Raw genomic sequence first — 14,856 nt, 5'->3', positions numbered from 1 at the left:
CTCTCGTCACAGCTCTTGCGCAGCCAATGTGGAGGCTCTTGGCTTGACTGTTTTGCCGAAACTCCTGCTTCTGTTCGATTTTGCAGAACTGAACGGCCCCCAGGTGTCCGTGTGGTTGTCGCAGCAAGGAGACTGAGGAGTGCGTGGTGGGATTGAGCAGGTGTTGGGTCCCAAGATGGGTATTCCACGGCAAGAGCAAGAGTGGGAAGTTGATCTTGATCTGTGAACTAGTCATTGGGTACTGTCATGGCAACGTAGGAGCAAAGCAGCGAGGAATAAGAGGCTGCTGCGAAAAACCCCTTGATGCACCGGTTGGTCATCATTGAGAGAATATCTGGCAAAGGTGTCTTATACTTGGGTTCAGGAATGAGAGTTGCCTACAAAGGGCCGTAAAAAGAGGAGAGCATACATGGTGAGGAACCACACAGAGGAATGAGGCATTTGTGAGGCATCAGTTTCAGGATGGAAATAATCGCGAGACGGAAAGTGCGTTTTGCGGAAAAGTGCTTTGCCAAGCGCTACGGAGAAGCATAACCGCAAAACCGTCGTAGGTTCAAACTTCTCAAAAACCGGGTCTTCCAATCACGCGTTTGCGAACTTTGTTCAACAAAAAGCGCTGTGGCCCATGCGACTGAAACAGCGTCTCGTCTATATTTTTTTTTTTTTTTGATAATATCTATAGTCTCGCATAATGTTGTCTGCATCGCCGGCAACAATTCCTGCTGAGACGAGTGCGACACAAGATGGATGAAATGGCCCCGACTTCGAGGAAGTCCAAGACCACTTGTATGCAATGTCGTGCTCGGAAGGTAAGCGGAGGACGAATCGCTCCAGACATTGTGAGTTCGTTGGGCCAGCGGCTGAAATTAGACGGCAGGTGCGTTGCGACGGGCGTCCGAATTGCTGTCGCAACTGCGAACGCTTGAGGTTTGACTGTTCGTTTCAACCGAGAGAAGCTGGTCCTGCGGGCGATTCGCCATCAGGCGACCAATCCCTCGTTCAGCTGGAGCGAAGACGCGGGATTCGTGCCTGCACAGAATGTCGTTCTCAGAAGATTCGGTGCGGCGGAGAGTCGCCTGCATGTTCCAACTGTCTTCGAAGGAATCGACCTTGCGTCTATCCTGCCCTCAAAAGGCCGCATCGGACGCCGCAGACTTCTAGCTTACCATCGCCTGCTGTTGTGCAGCGCCCTGAAAATCAGCCGCAATTCCCATCCGAGTTGGAGCAGCCGGCTAGCGAAGTTGGCCAAACTCCTCTTTCGAGCGATGGCGCTTTGCCGGACCGCCAAGAAATCATTTCTTTGATCGAGGCGTATTTCCAGCACATCTACGCGCTTCCATGGTATGCATTCTTGCACAAACGATCGGTCATGCAAAGGTGTCACGAAGGGACGATTGAAGACTGTTTGACATTTGCAATCTGTGCAGTGACAAGTCAACGTCTCAAGATTGAACCATACGCTCGGGAGTTGAGTGCCCAGTGGGCTCAGAGGGCCGAAGACTTCCTCTTACAACACCTGGAGAGTCCTTCAACTTCTCGGCTCCAGGCCCTCATCCTGATCGTGCGATACCGGGTAGAAGTAGGTCACTTCTCGAGAGCTTTCATGCTCGCCGCACTGGCTGGCCGATCTGCCGTTGCACTGCGCCTGAACTACGAACGCCCTGAACTACGTTTCTTGGCCCAAGAAGTCCGTCGGCGATTGATGTGGTCGTGTTTTGCCCTCGATGGCAACTTTTCTGTCGGCCTGCGAGAATTCGAGACGTGTCCGCCGGAAAACGTCTTCCTTCAACTTCCATGTCCAGAAACGGCTTTTGAGCAGGATGCACCTGTGGAGACAGCCCCGCTCAGGGCAACTTCTTTCGATAGGCCTGAACGCATTGGCACCTATGCTGCATGTATAAGACTTGCCGCAATAAGAACGGATATCATGAGGTATACCGTAAGCTGTCGAATTGGTGGCTCTGCGCTGACTGACCCAGACTGACGCGCCGGCTTGCTTCTTCGGTGGTTCCACCTGGGGAGCTCATGCATATGGTGCGGCGATTTGAAGATGAGTTGCAGCACCTATATCGAAGCCTTGCCGACTCTGATCGATACAACCCCAAAATATTCTCCTACTGTGAAAGACCGGCCCGAATCCTTATGGTGCACGAATGTTGGCACCAAGCATATACTGATCTTTACCGAATCTTTTTGACAGGTTACCGAGAAGCCGCTCCTCCCTCAGCCATGGAAGGAATTAATCGTGAAGACATCCTCCGCAGGCGTACCCTGTGCTTAAATCATGCATTGTCAATTGTTCAGATTTTCGCAGCATTCTCCGAGCAGTGTAAGGTCCTGACAATCGACTTTGACACTGCAATTTGCGCGTATCATAGTGCCCGAATCATCCTCTTTAGCGCACAAACGGATGTTGTAACCCAAAGTTTGAGTATGCCCGCCGCCCTGGAGAAAGCTCGCTTCTGTCAGTCGATCATGAACAGGTTTTTTCGCACCTCTCCCGTGGTCGAACCGATGAAGAAAGAACTCGAGATGCTCATCGCGCGGCATTCGTCCCAGAACACTAATACTGGCATACAACTACCCCATCCTGAAGAAGTACTGGAGGATCATTTATCAAGGCTCGCAGATGAAGCTAGGACCAGACAGAGACTAGCAATCCATAGTCTAATAGGCCGAGCAGATTTTGTCGACGACAGTAATGAAGTCACCAGCCCTGCACCGCCCAGGGAGAGCCATTCCAACGGCGCCTCGACCACGTCCTCAAGGCTGCAAAGACAGCGCCTGGTAAGAAATTCTATGAATGTCAAACCAAACCCTCAAATCCTCCGCTCTCAGAGTGTCCCTGGAGCGACCCAACCAACACAATCTAAACAGCCCGATCGAATGATTGAAAGCGGAAGCAATGAGCCAACAAATTACGCCCAAGAAGATCAGGGCCAGTGGCTGGACGGCATGCGCCTCGCCTTCAATCCTTGGATGGGATGGCCCGAAACGTTGGAAACATATGGATTTTCTCAAGATCTAGACGACGAATATTTCTAGCCTATATTGTCCCCCCATGTAACCTCACCGCAATCAACGCCAACTTGATGCTCATTCAAATCAGCAGATCAGCCTGCGCCTGCGCTGCGAATGCTGTCGACAAGGATTCTCGCAATGCTGCCAGCTCGAAGCGGAGTCACTGCAACTTACACATGCTCGGCTCTCATACGATACTTCTGGATTCCTGTGCCTTCTCTGCCTTATTGAACAAGAACATGAGAGTCACGATGAGTTTACCAATAGCCGAAAACAAGACCGAGGTTGCTGGACCTATGACTCGATATATTCCAGCGCCGAAGAAAGCCCCCGCCACAAGGGCAGTAAGAAAGCTTACTCGTCGGTTTCGGGGGCGATTCTTCGCCGCGAAGAGACGAGGGTCGATTAACAGATCAACCCATGCAGCCGTTGCCATCGCTGTGCTGATTTCTGTGGTCGCCAACGCTCTCGGTAGGACGACCTGACTCCCGGCCGCGAAAGCCAGCAAGCCGATAACCACCATTGTTTTTGTGCCTTCCAGCTCGATGCCGTAAGCGTATTGAATGGCAGCCGCCATGAAGACGAGTATGCTCTGGATCAAATTGCAAAATACGATCCAAATACGAGAGCGAGGGCCGACGTGATGACCCACTTGCCCTGTTATCCATCCTGCAGCCAGGAAGAACCCCAGACCCACCCCAATGTTTTCCGTCTTGAACAATTTTCCAGTCAGGTCCGGCAGGAGGATAGCCATTGCCAGCATGACCGTGTTTCCAGTCTGGTTCGAGGCAAAGCAATGGTAATCTGGGAAGGTTGTTGCATCTTGCATTCCCGTGCAGAAAGTGAGGATCAGGAGTTCGGTCTCGGCGAGAATATTTACTCGGATATGGCTGGTCAAGTGTTCTTTCAGCCGTATCGCGACTGTCTTCTCTTGTGATTGCTTGATGGTGAGGTCGACCTGCGCTGGATGGTCATGCTCTTTCGTTGCGCTCGAGACGCTGCTATCATCATTCGTGGAACGCATTGCCGAGGTGGAGCGAGGTGAAAATGAGTAAGATGCGCGGCTTGAGAAACGGGTTTCCAACTGGCTTGCTGGTGAGAGAAGAAAGTGTGGTGTTTCTCAAAAGCGAGCAAGAAACCCGCCAGTATTTGTGGAAACCGCGCATCGGGATTCCCAGCACTGGGAATACCACCTTGCTGGGCTGGCCCCTCTCTACGCAGGTCTGGTCCCATTATCCTGCAAGGCTTCTGGTGTCTGCTCACCTTCGAGATCCCCAGTTGACAGTCCGAGGGCATATCTGACAAGAATACTGTCATTTACGCTACAAATACAGCAAGAGCTATGCGTCGATACCAGAGCCTTGTGCATTGGACGAATCACAATAATGGCCGACTCCCGCACCGAAAAGCGATCTTGCCACTTAATACCTCGATTGCCGGCCTGTGCGGCTGTTGGCATCTCACGAAAAGGTTGTCCGACTCCCGGACGACCCCGATTACCGTAACATGACTTGCGACTGACCTCATCCAACGAACCATGGTTCGACTCGCTCCTGGTCCATGGTCGGATCGTCGCCTGATATGAGCTTTCGGAAGGGCTCAGTTGCTTGAAGGCTCTACCTTTGGCGTTCACAGAAGGGTAAATTTTTGCCCTCTCAAATGTGCAAGATTCCAATGGTCACGGTCCCAAAGCCGATCAAAGGATAATAAATGCGGTCGGTGGCAATAGCACAATGCCAGTGCCCCAACTGGAAGCAATTCCCACAAGCCAGAGGTGGTTGATGACGAGACGAGACCAATCCTGGTGCATTGACCGCCGATTCCAGGGGAATGTGCAGGTCGGTCTGCCGGCTGTCCCATTCATGAGAGAAAAGGGTGGTCGATTCATCAACTGGCTCCACGTACGATAATTGTTCGTCTCAACGTAGTGTATGGTCCGGATGCGTCTCCGCCCTCGGGGTTCAGAGCATCAGCCTGCATGCGAGGGAGTAAGAAACCGATACATATGCAGGACAAAGGAGAATGGCGGCAAGGAGCAATTACTTGCGTAACCTGCAACTCCATTCCCGTCCTGTCGACCAGGACAGAGACCTCCCTCCTAAAAGACAGAGGAGGGCCGAAAGCCGATATGGAGCGAGACGGCCCTCTTGCCGGCGCAGACCAAGTCCACAGTTGCTGCCCAATGCCTGCACGAAGGTTAGGATAATGTTCTAGCTTGATCTTCCCGGACAATCAAGGTGACGCGTGGGCCTGCGAGGGGAGCTGCTCGAAGATGCCAAAACAAAATATCTCAACTCAGGCCAGAACCGACTTGCACTCAACTTTCCTTACAAGATGGTTACAGGATGAAGAATGGAAAACTGAGTGAACACGCAATGGCCCTTGTGTCTAAAAGAAAAATACGGTGAGCGCGCACCACCAAGGCTGGTGAGCTCCACAGCATCGGTCTCCTTAAGACTGGACTGTTCAATGGAGAGCTGGAGCAAAATTTTCCTCGAACACAAGCCTTCGGCAGTCGGAGTCTCTAGTCGGCAGTCGCAATGACCGGCTGCACGGATCAGAGTGGACACACAATCCTGGTACTCACCGTTGGAAATCGAAAAATTCCCGTCCCCACTCTGGGTCTGAGAAAGACTGAGTTACTCGGTAGTTGAGGTGGAATTCCAGCAATGGCAAAGGGCGAGATGCCTATGAACTTCGTCATTCCCCGAATATCGCCTGAAAGGTTTGCCACTCCTTAACCAGCCTCGACCCAACAATCCGTGTTCTGAATTTGTAATGACGCCTAGAACTCAGGGACAGGCGGGACCGGAGGCAACTTGGCGACTAAGTCATGTTGAGGGACTAGGCCGACAATTTGGCGAATTGGTATCGAATCAAGACTGGGCTGCGATCGAGTCGCGTGGGAGAGTCGCGTGGGAGAGTTGCGTGGGAGAGTCGCGTGGGCTCACCAGAAAGCCTTGCGCCTGGATCTCGGACAAAATCTTTTGGCCGCCTCCTCAAGAATCTTGCCTCCACTCTCGTGAATCTGTCTACATCGAACCAATACGTGGACATAGACAACCTCGCTCCGGCGAACAGCAGGATTCTATTTCAAGCGGTGGCGGGAACATACTCGCCGTTCACTACAGCACCTACATATTTCTTTCCATGTTGCTTATTTCTTTGAGGGGGTTCTGGGGCGAAGACATAGAGAATGTTGCGCCTTACTTGCTCCCATTTTGCAGAACTTGGAGTCAGGGAATTATCGAACAAACCGCTGAATAGAGAGGCAGGAGGTGTAGCAGAAAAGATGGGAAACAATAAGAAAGTGAAAGTTCGGTATTGCTACAGAGGACTCTGTACATCTTCCGTACAGAGTCGATGCTCGCCAGCCTGGTATGCGGCACGTGAGTGCACAGTGACCATTCATTCGGCTCGTAAAATCCGGCCTTGGCAGACGCCAAGGCAAGAGAAAGAGGTTGTACGTACGTACCCAGTACGTAAGGGTCATTAATTTCGTTTTAACATCACTTTCGTCCCAGTCTTCATTCAAATGTAGTTCGTATCGTTCTGAACAGTTAAAATTTCCCCCCTCGAAGCCCGAGGATCAATTGAACGCCGTATACTCGGGCTTGATGTACGTATCGGCTATCTCTATGTCCTTTGTGGTCATCTTGGCGATGCCACGCTTGCGCCGCTGCAGCTGCTGGATGTCATCTTCGACGGAATTCTGGACGACGTAGCGGGTGACCAGGACGGGTTTTTGCTGGCCGATGCGGATGGTGCGGCCGATGGCCTGGGCCTCGACGCTGGGGTTCCACTGGGGCTCGACCAGGAACACGCGGTTGGCGGCGATGATACTGAGCCCAAAGGCGCCGACGCCCGTGGTCATGATCAGCACGGGGACCCACGGGTCTCTCTCGAAGCGCGCGAGCACCTGCTGGCGGTGCTCGACGCTGTGTTTGCCGTCGATGCGCTCGAAGGTCATGCTTCGCTCTCGCAGGTGTCGGCTGATTAGGTCCAGAGTGGTTGTCCAGCACGAGAAGACGATGCTCTTGTCGCCTGCTGCGGTGGCGGCTGCGAGGTCCTGCACTAGCGCGATTATCTTCGATGAGCAGCCTTCGGAGCGGAGATCGCCTTGGTGCAGACGGGACTGGGATATCTCCCCTGCTCCTAACGCGGAACGTTGAATTTTGGACGGTCGGAGCGTCGCCTCGCACACCGGACAGCTATCGCCTGTGCCGTCTTTGCACTCTTTGCACAGAATATGTGTACACGTGTCGGACAGGCCAAGCGCCCGGTTCGGGAGGATGCCGTACACAGTCTGTTCACACGCCGAACATTTAACCTCTCCGTCGCTCCCCACAGAGGTCAACGCGTCTTCTCGGGAATCCCGCGCGTTCCTGCTCTTAGCCCAATGGAACTGGTGCTGGAAAGTCCCATGATTGCAGAGAAGCCGCAGTTGAAGTTGAGCTTGGAACATGCTGAACTTGCTCTGGCTCTCAGATACCACGACGAGATGATGCAAGGCTCGTTTCATGTCATCTTTTGTCTTGTTATACTGATCTCGCTCTTTCGGCGACAACTGGATGCTGTGTATCGTCTCGATTGGGACGGCCATATTTAGGTAGTCCTTCGTACGCCGAATGCAGATTGAGTCAAACAACCGGACGAGATTGCGTTGGCCCTCCAGGCGCCTGATGCCCCCATCGTTGAATGGGACCGTTATATATTTGCGGAAGACGGCCAATCTGTCAAACGGGAATATCTTGATGAATGTGAACAAGGAACCGATATCATCCAGAGTATTTTGTATGGGAGTGCCGGAAAGACACCAGCGAAATTTCGCGTCCAGTTCAGCAACGCCCCTGTATAGAAAGGTAGAATTTCGTCGTATGAAGTGCGCCTCGTCCAGAACGATGCGATACCAGGCAACCTCTGTGGCAGGGTTGGCTCTGTGCTTATCTGCGATAATGGTATGATATGTTGTCAAGACGATGTCACATTCGGCCATGATTCTGGAGTCTTTGGTTCTCGTATTGCCGTGATATTTTAGTATCTTCAAGTGTCCATTGACGCGATCCCGGATCTCATCTTCCCACGTAGCCAGCAATAACGGGGATGGAACAACCACCAATGTCGCCCTCGAAGGTATTTTGCTGGGGAGGATCTCCTCCGCAATGTGCACATCCCGGTCATTGGACCATATCGTTGCCTCGTCCAGTGTCCTGACGATCAAAGCTAGTATCGAGTAGGTCTTCCCCATGCCCATTTCGTCTGCTAGAATACCGCCACCAGCCTCGACTGGCAGCGTCCGAGATTTTATCCCTGTGATTTTATGGCGATACCAGGGCTCCGATTCGATGAGCGTAGGCTCCCATAGTTGAAATTCCTCTGGGATAGGGCCTGTCTCTCGCTGTATCATGAAGTCGAGGGCCTTCTCCTGATGGTGAAGAAGTGGTGTACGGAGGCGCTCGTCACCAGCCACGCCCTTGAGATGCGAATCGCGCGTCAGCATCGAGTACATTTGTTCAACCGAATCCCGAAAGCCAGAGGTTCTAGAGGACTGCTCAGTTTGACTAGGTATCTCCGGCTCACTCTGTTGCTGAATATTATTCAACTTCAAGACATGTGGGTTGTCATATATTGAATGTGGGCTCACCCAATCGGGCCGCTGAAGCCAGATTTTCTTGACGGAAAAATCATGGCCAATAGAACTCTGTGACTCTTCAGTTCCATAGACGTTGATGTTGATAGTTGTAAGCGCATCTTTCGCTTTTTTGGCGGCCCCAATGTCTCTGATTGAGTCAGTCCTATTTTATACATTTTCTAGACAGCATTAAAGGGAAGAGATAGTCATGCAAACCTAGTTGACGCTTGAGAAGTGGAGGGGCCGAGTCAAAAAGCAGATTTCACTCCATTAAATAGCTTGCAAATGCTTTTTCGCATGCTCGGGTCAGGCACTTACTCGAAGATCATCCTTCTATGGACCAGCGCTTCAAGACGAATGTGTTGGGACTTTACGTGCTCCACCAATGACTCGGTCAAGTAACAGTTGAGGTTTGCAATCCGCATGCCATCTGGGATGCAGATGTACAGACTATCGTTGTCGAAAACGACGTCCAGGATGAAATGTGTCCGGGTCTGAGGCACATTACCCCTGAGACATTGCGAAACCTCACGCATGTCCCCTTCGAGCTTAGCTTTTGCACGGTAGATCTGTGTGAGAAGTATTAATAGTCTGGGCCTTTCAGGGTGAAGTCTATTCAGCCATAGTGGGCATTTGGGAGGCGACGGAATTCACTTACCATGCCATAGCATCGATTGAAGCCATTTTGCTGTTGACAGCCGGTGTCTCCTCCACCTACCAGCAGCTCATCTGCATCTCCAAAGGGAGCCATTCCCAGGTCTTTTGCTAACCAGGTTTCAATATCGTCCTGCACATTGTGGATGGCAGGAAAGAAGGCATTTGATGGCTCATGTCCCTCTTCAACATTGAGAATGCCAGCGTTAATGTTTGGATCTCCAATCAATTCGTTCCAGACATTGTTCCAGTCACGGGCGCCGACATCTAGATGGGGCTCCGAGCCGTCACCAAAGCTCTCCGACGGCTGTGAAGAAAAGGGCTGAGACGAGAAGGCGTCGCATTGGTCAGGGTATTGGAAGTGATGGAGCTGATCGAGCTGGTCGATGTAGTCGGCCGAACGTTTCAGTGATGTCATAGTGCCGCGCAAGGGCCTGGGCTGCAAAGATGCCTCCTAAATGCAACAACAGCGGCACTGACTACTATGTACCTGGCATCAACGTCTGAAGTGCTACCACATTCGCTCTAACACATCAATGCGACAAAGAAGTCAGCCATGCCAGCCTCGGGGACACCCAGGAAGGTTATGAGGCTACACAACAATGCAGCTGAGGAGTGGCTGGCTCCGCCTCAGCCTGGACGCCTTCTCATGCAAGCGAGTCTGCCTTCTCGCGTCTGCGCCTGCGCCTCGTTCTGTGTCGACCCCTCAGCCTGATCGTGCTCCTCCTTAACATGTCCTCTAGGACCTTAGACACTCCTTCCCTGGACAATTCAACGCTGTCATCGACTGGGCTCAACGCACCGGTTCGTGCTTACTCTCACTTTTCGAATCCCTAAAGCCGCCTTCGAGATACCCTGCGCATGACTCGCACGATCTAGGGACATTGAGCAGCAAAAGGCCACGAAGCCATAAAGATTTAGTGGAATTGATGACCCTCGTTGTGCTCTATACCCTCCCTGTGCGAAATGTCTGCCCCAACACAAGCCCCTTCAGCGGGACCTGGTGCGTTCGAAGTCGCGCTGACCAAGTTCAAAAGTCATCTGGACGGGAAGCAGTTGCAAAGCTTCAAGATTACAACTCTCAGAGATGTCGAGGCGGCGCTCGCTGAAATTCAAACCCGTCAGACCGCACAGCGGGAACTACGCAATTTGACTCGAATTCGTCGCTTCCTGGAGGCGATGGAGCAATTTGGCAATGTCGTCGAAGTCTTCACCAACACAAATGATATCGTTGCTTTCATCTGGGGCCCGCTCAAATTTCTCCTGCAGGTGTCAAGCACCTGGGCGAATTCCCTTGATAAGATTCTGGAAGCATATGAGCAAATTGGCGAAGCATTACCCCTGCTCAAGCAGTATGAGTCACTTTTCACAAAATGTCCGAAGATGCAAAAGGTGCTTGTCATGATGTATACGGACATTCTTGATTTCCATCTGCCCGCAGTCAGCTTTCTCAACCGTTCAAGTGAGCAATAGTTTGTAAATAAACTCCCTGTTGTGCCCCGACTAACTTTCCCGGAGAATGGCGACAGTTTTTTCGATCATCATGGGGTGACTTCAGGTCAAAGTTCGAGGGAATTGTCAGGAATCTCGAACGGCACAGGCGTTTGATTGAATCACAATTCATCCTGCTACAGGCTTCCGAGCATGAGAAACACCGCGCTGACGTCCTTCAGAATATTCAGAATGTGAGGCAGGGGATTCAGAAGATCCAGACGGTGGAGGAGGAAATTCGGAAAGTCCAGCAGGAAGTGCGTGTCGCGCAAGAAAAACTTCAACGTGCTGAAGAGGATCGCAGAGCTGACCAGCTGCGTGCGGTACGTGTCTGGATAGCCGGAACTCCTATTTCCGACTACCACGCATTGGCTTTAAAAGCCCGCGAGGACTATCCTCAGACCGGACTCTGGGTCACACAGCATCCAAAGGTGTCAAGCTGGCTCACGGATGACATTCCACGGTCCTCAATTCTGTGGATGCACGGCATTCCAGGCGCTGGTGAGGAATTTATGACTCCAAGATAGATGTCAGCTGAAGTGGTTTAGGGAAAACGACATTGGCGTCGATCATCATTGAAGCGTGCAGAAAACAACCGCAAGCCCAAACCGCGTACTTTTACTGTAGACATGATGACTCTGAGGGGACTACTTGTGGCAAAATCTTGAAGGGCCTTCTCGCTCACCAAGTTGATTGGTATCCGGATCTTGTGCCCTATTTTCATGAACAGCGGCAGCGAAGCCGCGAAGCTGTCCTGACTTCGGACAAAGCCGCAAAACCCCTTTTCGAAACTGTTTCCGGAGAGGGCAAGCGTCATTACATCATCGTTGATGGGCTGGACGAATGCCAAATGCCGGAACGGAAGTCGATACTAAAGATTTTAACGGATTTGGTGAACCAAGTTGACGCCAAAGAGCCGTCAAAACTTCGTGTCCTCATTATCAGCCAGGAAGAGCCTGATATCCGGAGAGCATTATCGTCGGCGGACGAGTTCCCAATCAAACGCGATGACAACAGCCAGGATATACGCACATTTGTGCAAGCTTGGACTGCCATGATCCAGACAAAGTTCGATCTTAGTGACGACGATTCATCTCTGTTAACGCGGCTCACATGCCGTAACGCAGCGGGTATGGATACCTTGTTGCTAACAGAACAGATCGCTAATATCAAAAAGGTCAATTTCTCTTCGCTAAACTGGTCATGGAATACCTGTATCAGCAACCCACGCGTGAAAGGCTTGAAAAGGAAGTCAAATTTGAGGCTTTTCCAAAGGAGTTGGCAGAAGTGTGAGTATCAACTATCTCCGATTCGTACGTAGTTAGGGTTCACCTCTGGTTGCAGTCATCTAAAATCCACGAACAAATCCTTTGTCAGGGTTAACCTTTTGCACCAGATACGATCGCATCATTAAACGCATCAAAAGCCGGCTTGGTGAAAATGAATGGGATTTCGTACAACAATTTCTCGGGTGGATGACTTGTGCTGCTCGGCCACTCAAATGGCACGAAATACAAGGTGCAATGTCAATATCTCTGGACGAACAAAAAGTAAATAAGAAACGTCGGAGCTCTAAATCAGCCCATGAATATTGCGGACCTTTGGTAACTGAGTGCGATAACCGTGTAATTCTCGTGCACGGCACAGCCAAGAGGTACGTTTTACAAGATTGATATGGTGTAGACTTCATTGCATAGCTTGCATATTTCCTCACTGTTTTTTTTTTCTCTCTTCTGTTTGGGCTAATTGCCAACAGGTACATCGCGGAGTCAAAGCACATCGATCTTTTGGCCGTGGAATGCAGGCTTGCGAGCTTGTGTTTGGAGTACCTTGCTTTCCCCTGCTTCGACGGAGACGACTTAGAGGCATATATCTTGGACGGTTCGTATGCTTTTGCGGACTACGCAGTTGCCAAGTGGATGTACCACTTTAAGAAGATACTCGGTCAACTGGCCAGCAACGTTGATGCAGTCCAATTGGAAATGTACGAAATTGCGGTGCAGGAGCTCTGGGAGGCAGTGGAGAAAATAACCGTGCAGTACAAGTTCGACCTTGAAATCAGCCGCACCGAAGCGCACCGAATGCGAAGACATGCAATCAAAAGTCTTCAGGCTGGAGCCTGGGTTGTGCCGCCTGCTTGCGGCATTCGAGGGCGCTGAAGAAGTATTCCTGTCCCTGTGGACGCATATAAAACTGCACGAGATCAAGGGTTCGGAAAAGCGCAATGAAATTAGCTTGGAGAGGCTTCGGACCGCGATGGATAAAATACGAACCGCATTGGAAGAGCTCTCTCAGAACAAGACATTGACGCCGAAAGATCGCAAGGAGCTGGAGTCATATTACGGTTCCAAATTTTTCCGATGTCCAAAAGTGACGTGCTATTACTTCCACGAAGGGTTTACTGATGGAAAAAGCAGAAAAAAGCATGTCAACAGGCACGACCGGCCATTTCAATGCGACCAGCCGGATTGCACCGGAGCCGACTTGGGGTTTGGGTCGAAAAAAGAACTCGAGAACCACATGCAAAACTTTCATGCGGATGCGGAGATGAAAGCTCTTCTCTTCAAGGAAATGATGCCAGCTACAAGCAGCCGGGCGATGTATCCCTGCGGAGAGTGTGAAAAGAGCTTTGTCCGCAAATCGATATTACGAGACCATGAACGAGTACATAAAGGTGAAAAGCCATATGAGTGTGCACGTTGCGGCAAGGCTTTCGCTCGGAAAAATGATTGTAAGAGACATGAAAAGATCCACGAGCACCGACGATGAGGCTGATGAGGAGTTGTATGGAGAGCGGCATTCATAGCTTTGGGCAGATATGCTGAATTCAAATCTGCAACAAGGACCCTCGCCATCAGCTTTCACCCCCATATATGACCCGAGCACCCAGGCGTCGAGGTATCCTGGTCTGGAAAGGCATCAGCATTTTGCATTGCAATTTTAGTGCTCTCAAGCGGTGCCCTCACTACCACTTTCTGTTGTAAAATACTTTACATTGAGTCCAGGGGAGGCACGACTCAAGAGCATTAATTATCTTACAGAGGATGAGTTGTGCTCGACCTAGTAGGCTCACAGATGGTTTTTGCGGAAAAATTTTCTTCACCGCGGAAAGCGGGTATATTGGAGTGGGACCAGCAAGTCCGAAGCCGGGCGACCTTGTCTGCGTCCTTGCCAACACCGAACACCCCATGATTCTTCGTGAGATGGTACGTCCAGCGAACAGGAACTCTGAATCCTGAATCCTGATTTGATTTACCACCATGACTACGTACATAAAGCGGCGTTGTCACACACACACACACACAGAGAGAGAGAGAGAGAGAGAGAGAGAGAGAGAGAGAGAGAGAGAGAGAGTCAGCCTTGGTTAACTTGTTACTGCCGTGAAAAATTCGACTATATAACGATGAGTTGCATGTGGACTGTAATTCTAGTGTCCTGCAGCGCTGCCTACCTGACTGCCTAAAACCCAACCAGCATTCTTGTGGCAGGGAATGCTGGCTGAAGGGCACATTGAGTGGCTATCAGACTGACACTTAAGACTCACCCCCTTGGAAACCAAACGTGTCGACCCGAATTCCTCACTCGTATGGAGTTGACCGAGTATACGTAGTAATTAGGTACATTCCCTGCCCAAGACTAGAAATGTAGTGCTAGCACCTCTTTCCCGTTGGCCTGGGTGGCAGGCGGAAGCGTGAGTCGTGAGATGGTTTATCGTGTCTAACTACGAGAGCGAACGAATGAATATTGCCAAACCCGTCTTGGCAACGCCTTCCGTGACACTGGGAGTGCCTCCTGGGAGTACGTCCTGGGAGTACGTCCTGGGAGTACTCCTGGACTGCACTGCACTTTTAGTGTTGTTGAGGCGACTCTTCACTAGGCCATTTTCTGACTGATTCCTTGGCACCGTGCAGGCACTGTGTCACGAGGTGGTCCCTCTTCCTCGCTCGGTACTCCGTCACCATTGCCGTCGCACCTCATCTATCATCGGCGCTGCACGGTTGGGCTCGAGAGTCGTCTCCGCTCAACCCCTTGGGCCATTCCCGTGACCCCGCGTCGAG

General features: G+C 51.3%; 4 protein-coding genes across 4 annotated transcripts; 2 read left to right on the top strand and 2 right to left on the bottom strand.

Moving 5' to 3' along the window:
* Positions 1-743: 743 nt before the first annotated feature.
* Positions 744-3,045, top strand: A1O5_06554 (uncharacterized protein; the record flags this gene model as incomplete). Its single annotated transcript, XM_007747147.1, has 3 exons — positions 744-809; positions 878-1,932; positions 1,980-3,045. The coding sequence occupies 3 exons, from the start codon at positions 744-746 to the stop codon at positions 3,043-3,045; spliced, it is 2,187 nt and encodes a 728-aa protein (XP_007745337.1).
* Positions 3,046-3,208: 163 nt separating this feature from the next.
* On the bottom strand, positions 3,209-4,045 carry A1O5_06553 (uncharacterized protein; the record flags this gene model as incomplete). Its single annotated transcript, XM_007747146.1, has 1 exon — positions 3,209-4,045. The coding sequence occupies one exon, from the start codon at positions 4,043-4,045 to the stop codon at positions 3,209-3,211; it is 837 nt and encodes a 278-aa protein (XP_007745336.1).
* A 2,565-nt stretch (positions 4,046-6,610) lies between these two features.
* A1O5_06552 (uncharacterized protein) lies at positions 6,611-9,725 on the bottom strand (the record flags this gene model as incomplete). The annotated part of the gene is made up of 3 exons (XM_007747145.1): positions 6,611-8,801; positions 8,972-9,222; positions 9,312-9,725. The coding sequence occupies 3 exons, from the start codon at positions 9,723-9,725 to the stop codon at positions 6,611-6,613; spliced, it is 2,856 nt and encodes a 951-aa protein (XP_007745335.1).
* Positions 9,726-10,273: 548 nt separating this feature from the next.
* A1O5_06551 (uncharacterized protein) lies at positions 10,274-13,567 on the top strand (the record flags this gene model as incomplete). Its single annotated transcript, XM_007747144.1, has 7 exons — positions 10,274-10,769; positions 10,826-11,299; positions 11,347-11,928; positions 11,976-12,087; positions 12,195-12,452; positions 12,555-12,782; positions 12,844-13,567. The coding sequence occupies 7 exons, from the start codon at positions 10,274-10,276 to the stop codon at positions 13,565-13,567; spliced, it is 2,874 nt and encodes a 957-aa protein (XP_007745334.1).
* Positions 13,568-14,856: the final 1,289 nt, after the last annotated feature.

The sequence above is a fragment of the Cladophialophora psammophila genome, assembly GCF_000585535.1.
Source record: "Cladophialophora psammophila CBS 110553 chromosome Unknown aczJe-supercont1.9, whole genome shotgun sequence".
In the NCBI taxonomy this organism is placed as follows: Eukaryota; Fungi; Ascomycota; class Eurotiomycetes; order Chaetothyriales; family Herpotrichiellaceae; genus Cladophialophora; species Cladophialophora psammophila.
The sequence above is the reverse complement of the archived record's forward strand: the minus strand, read 5'-3'. Positions and strand labels throughout refer to the sequence as shown.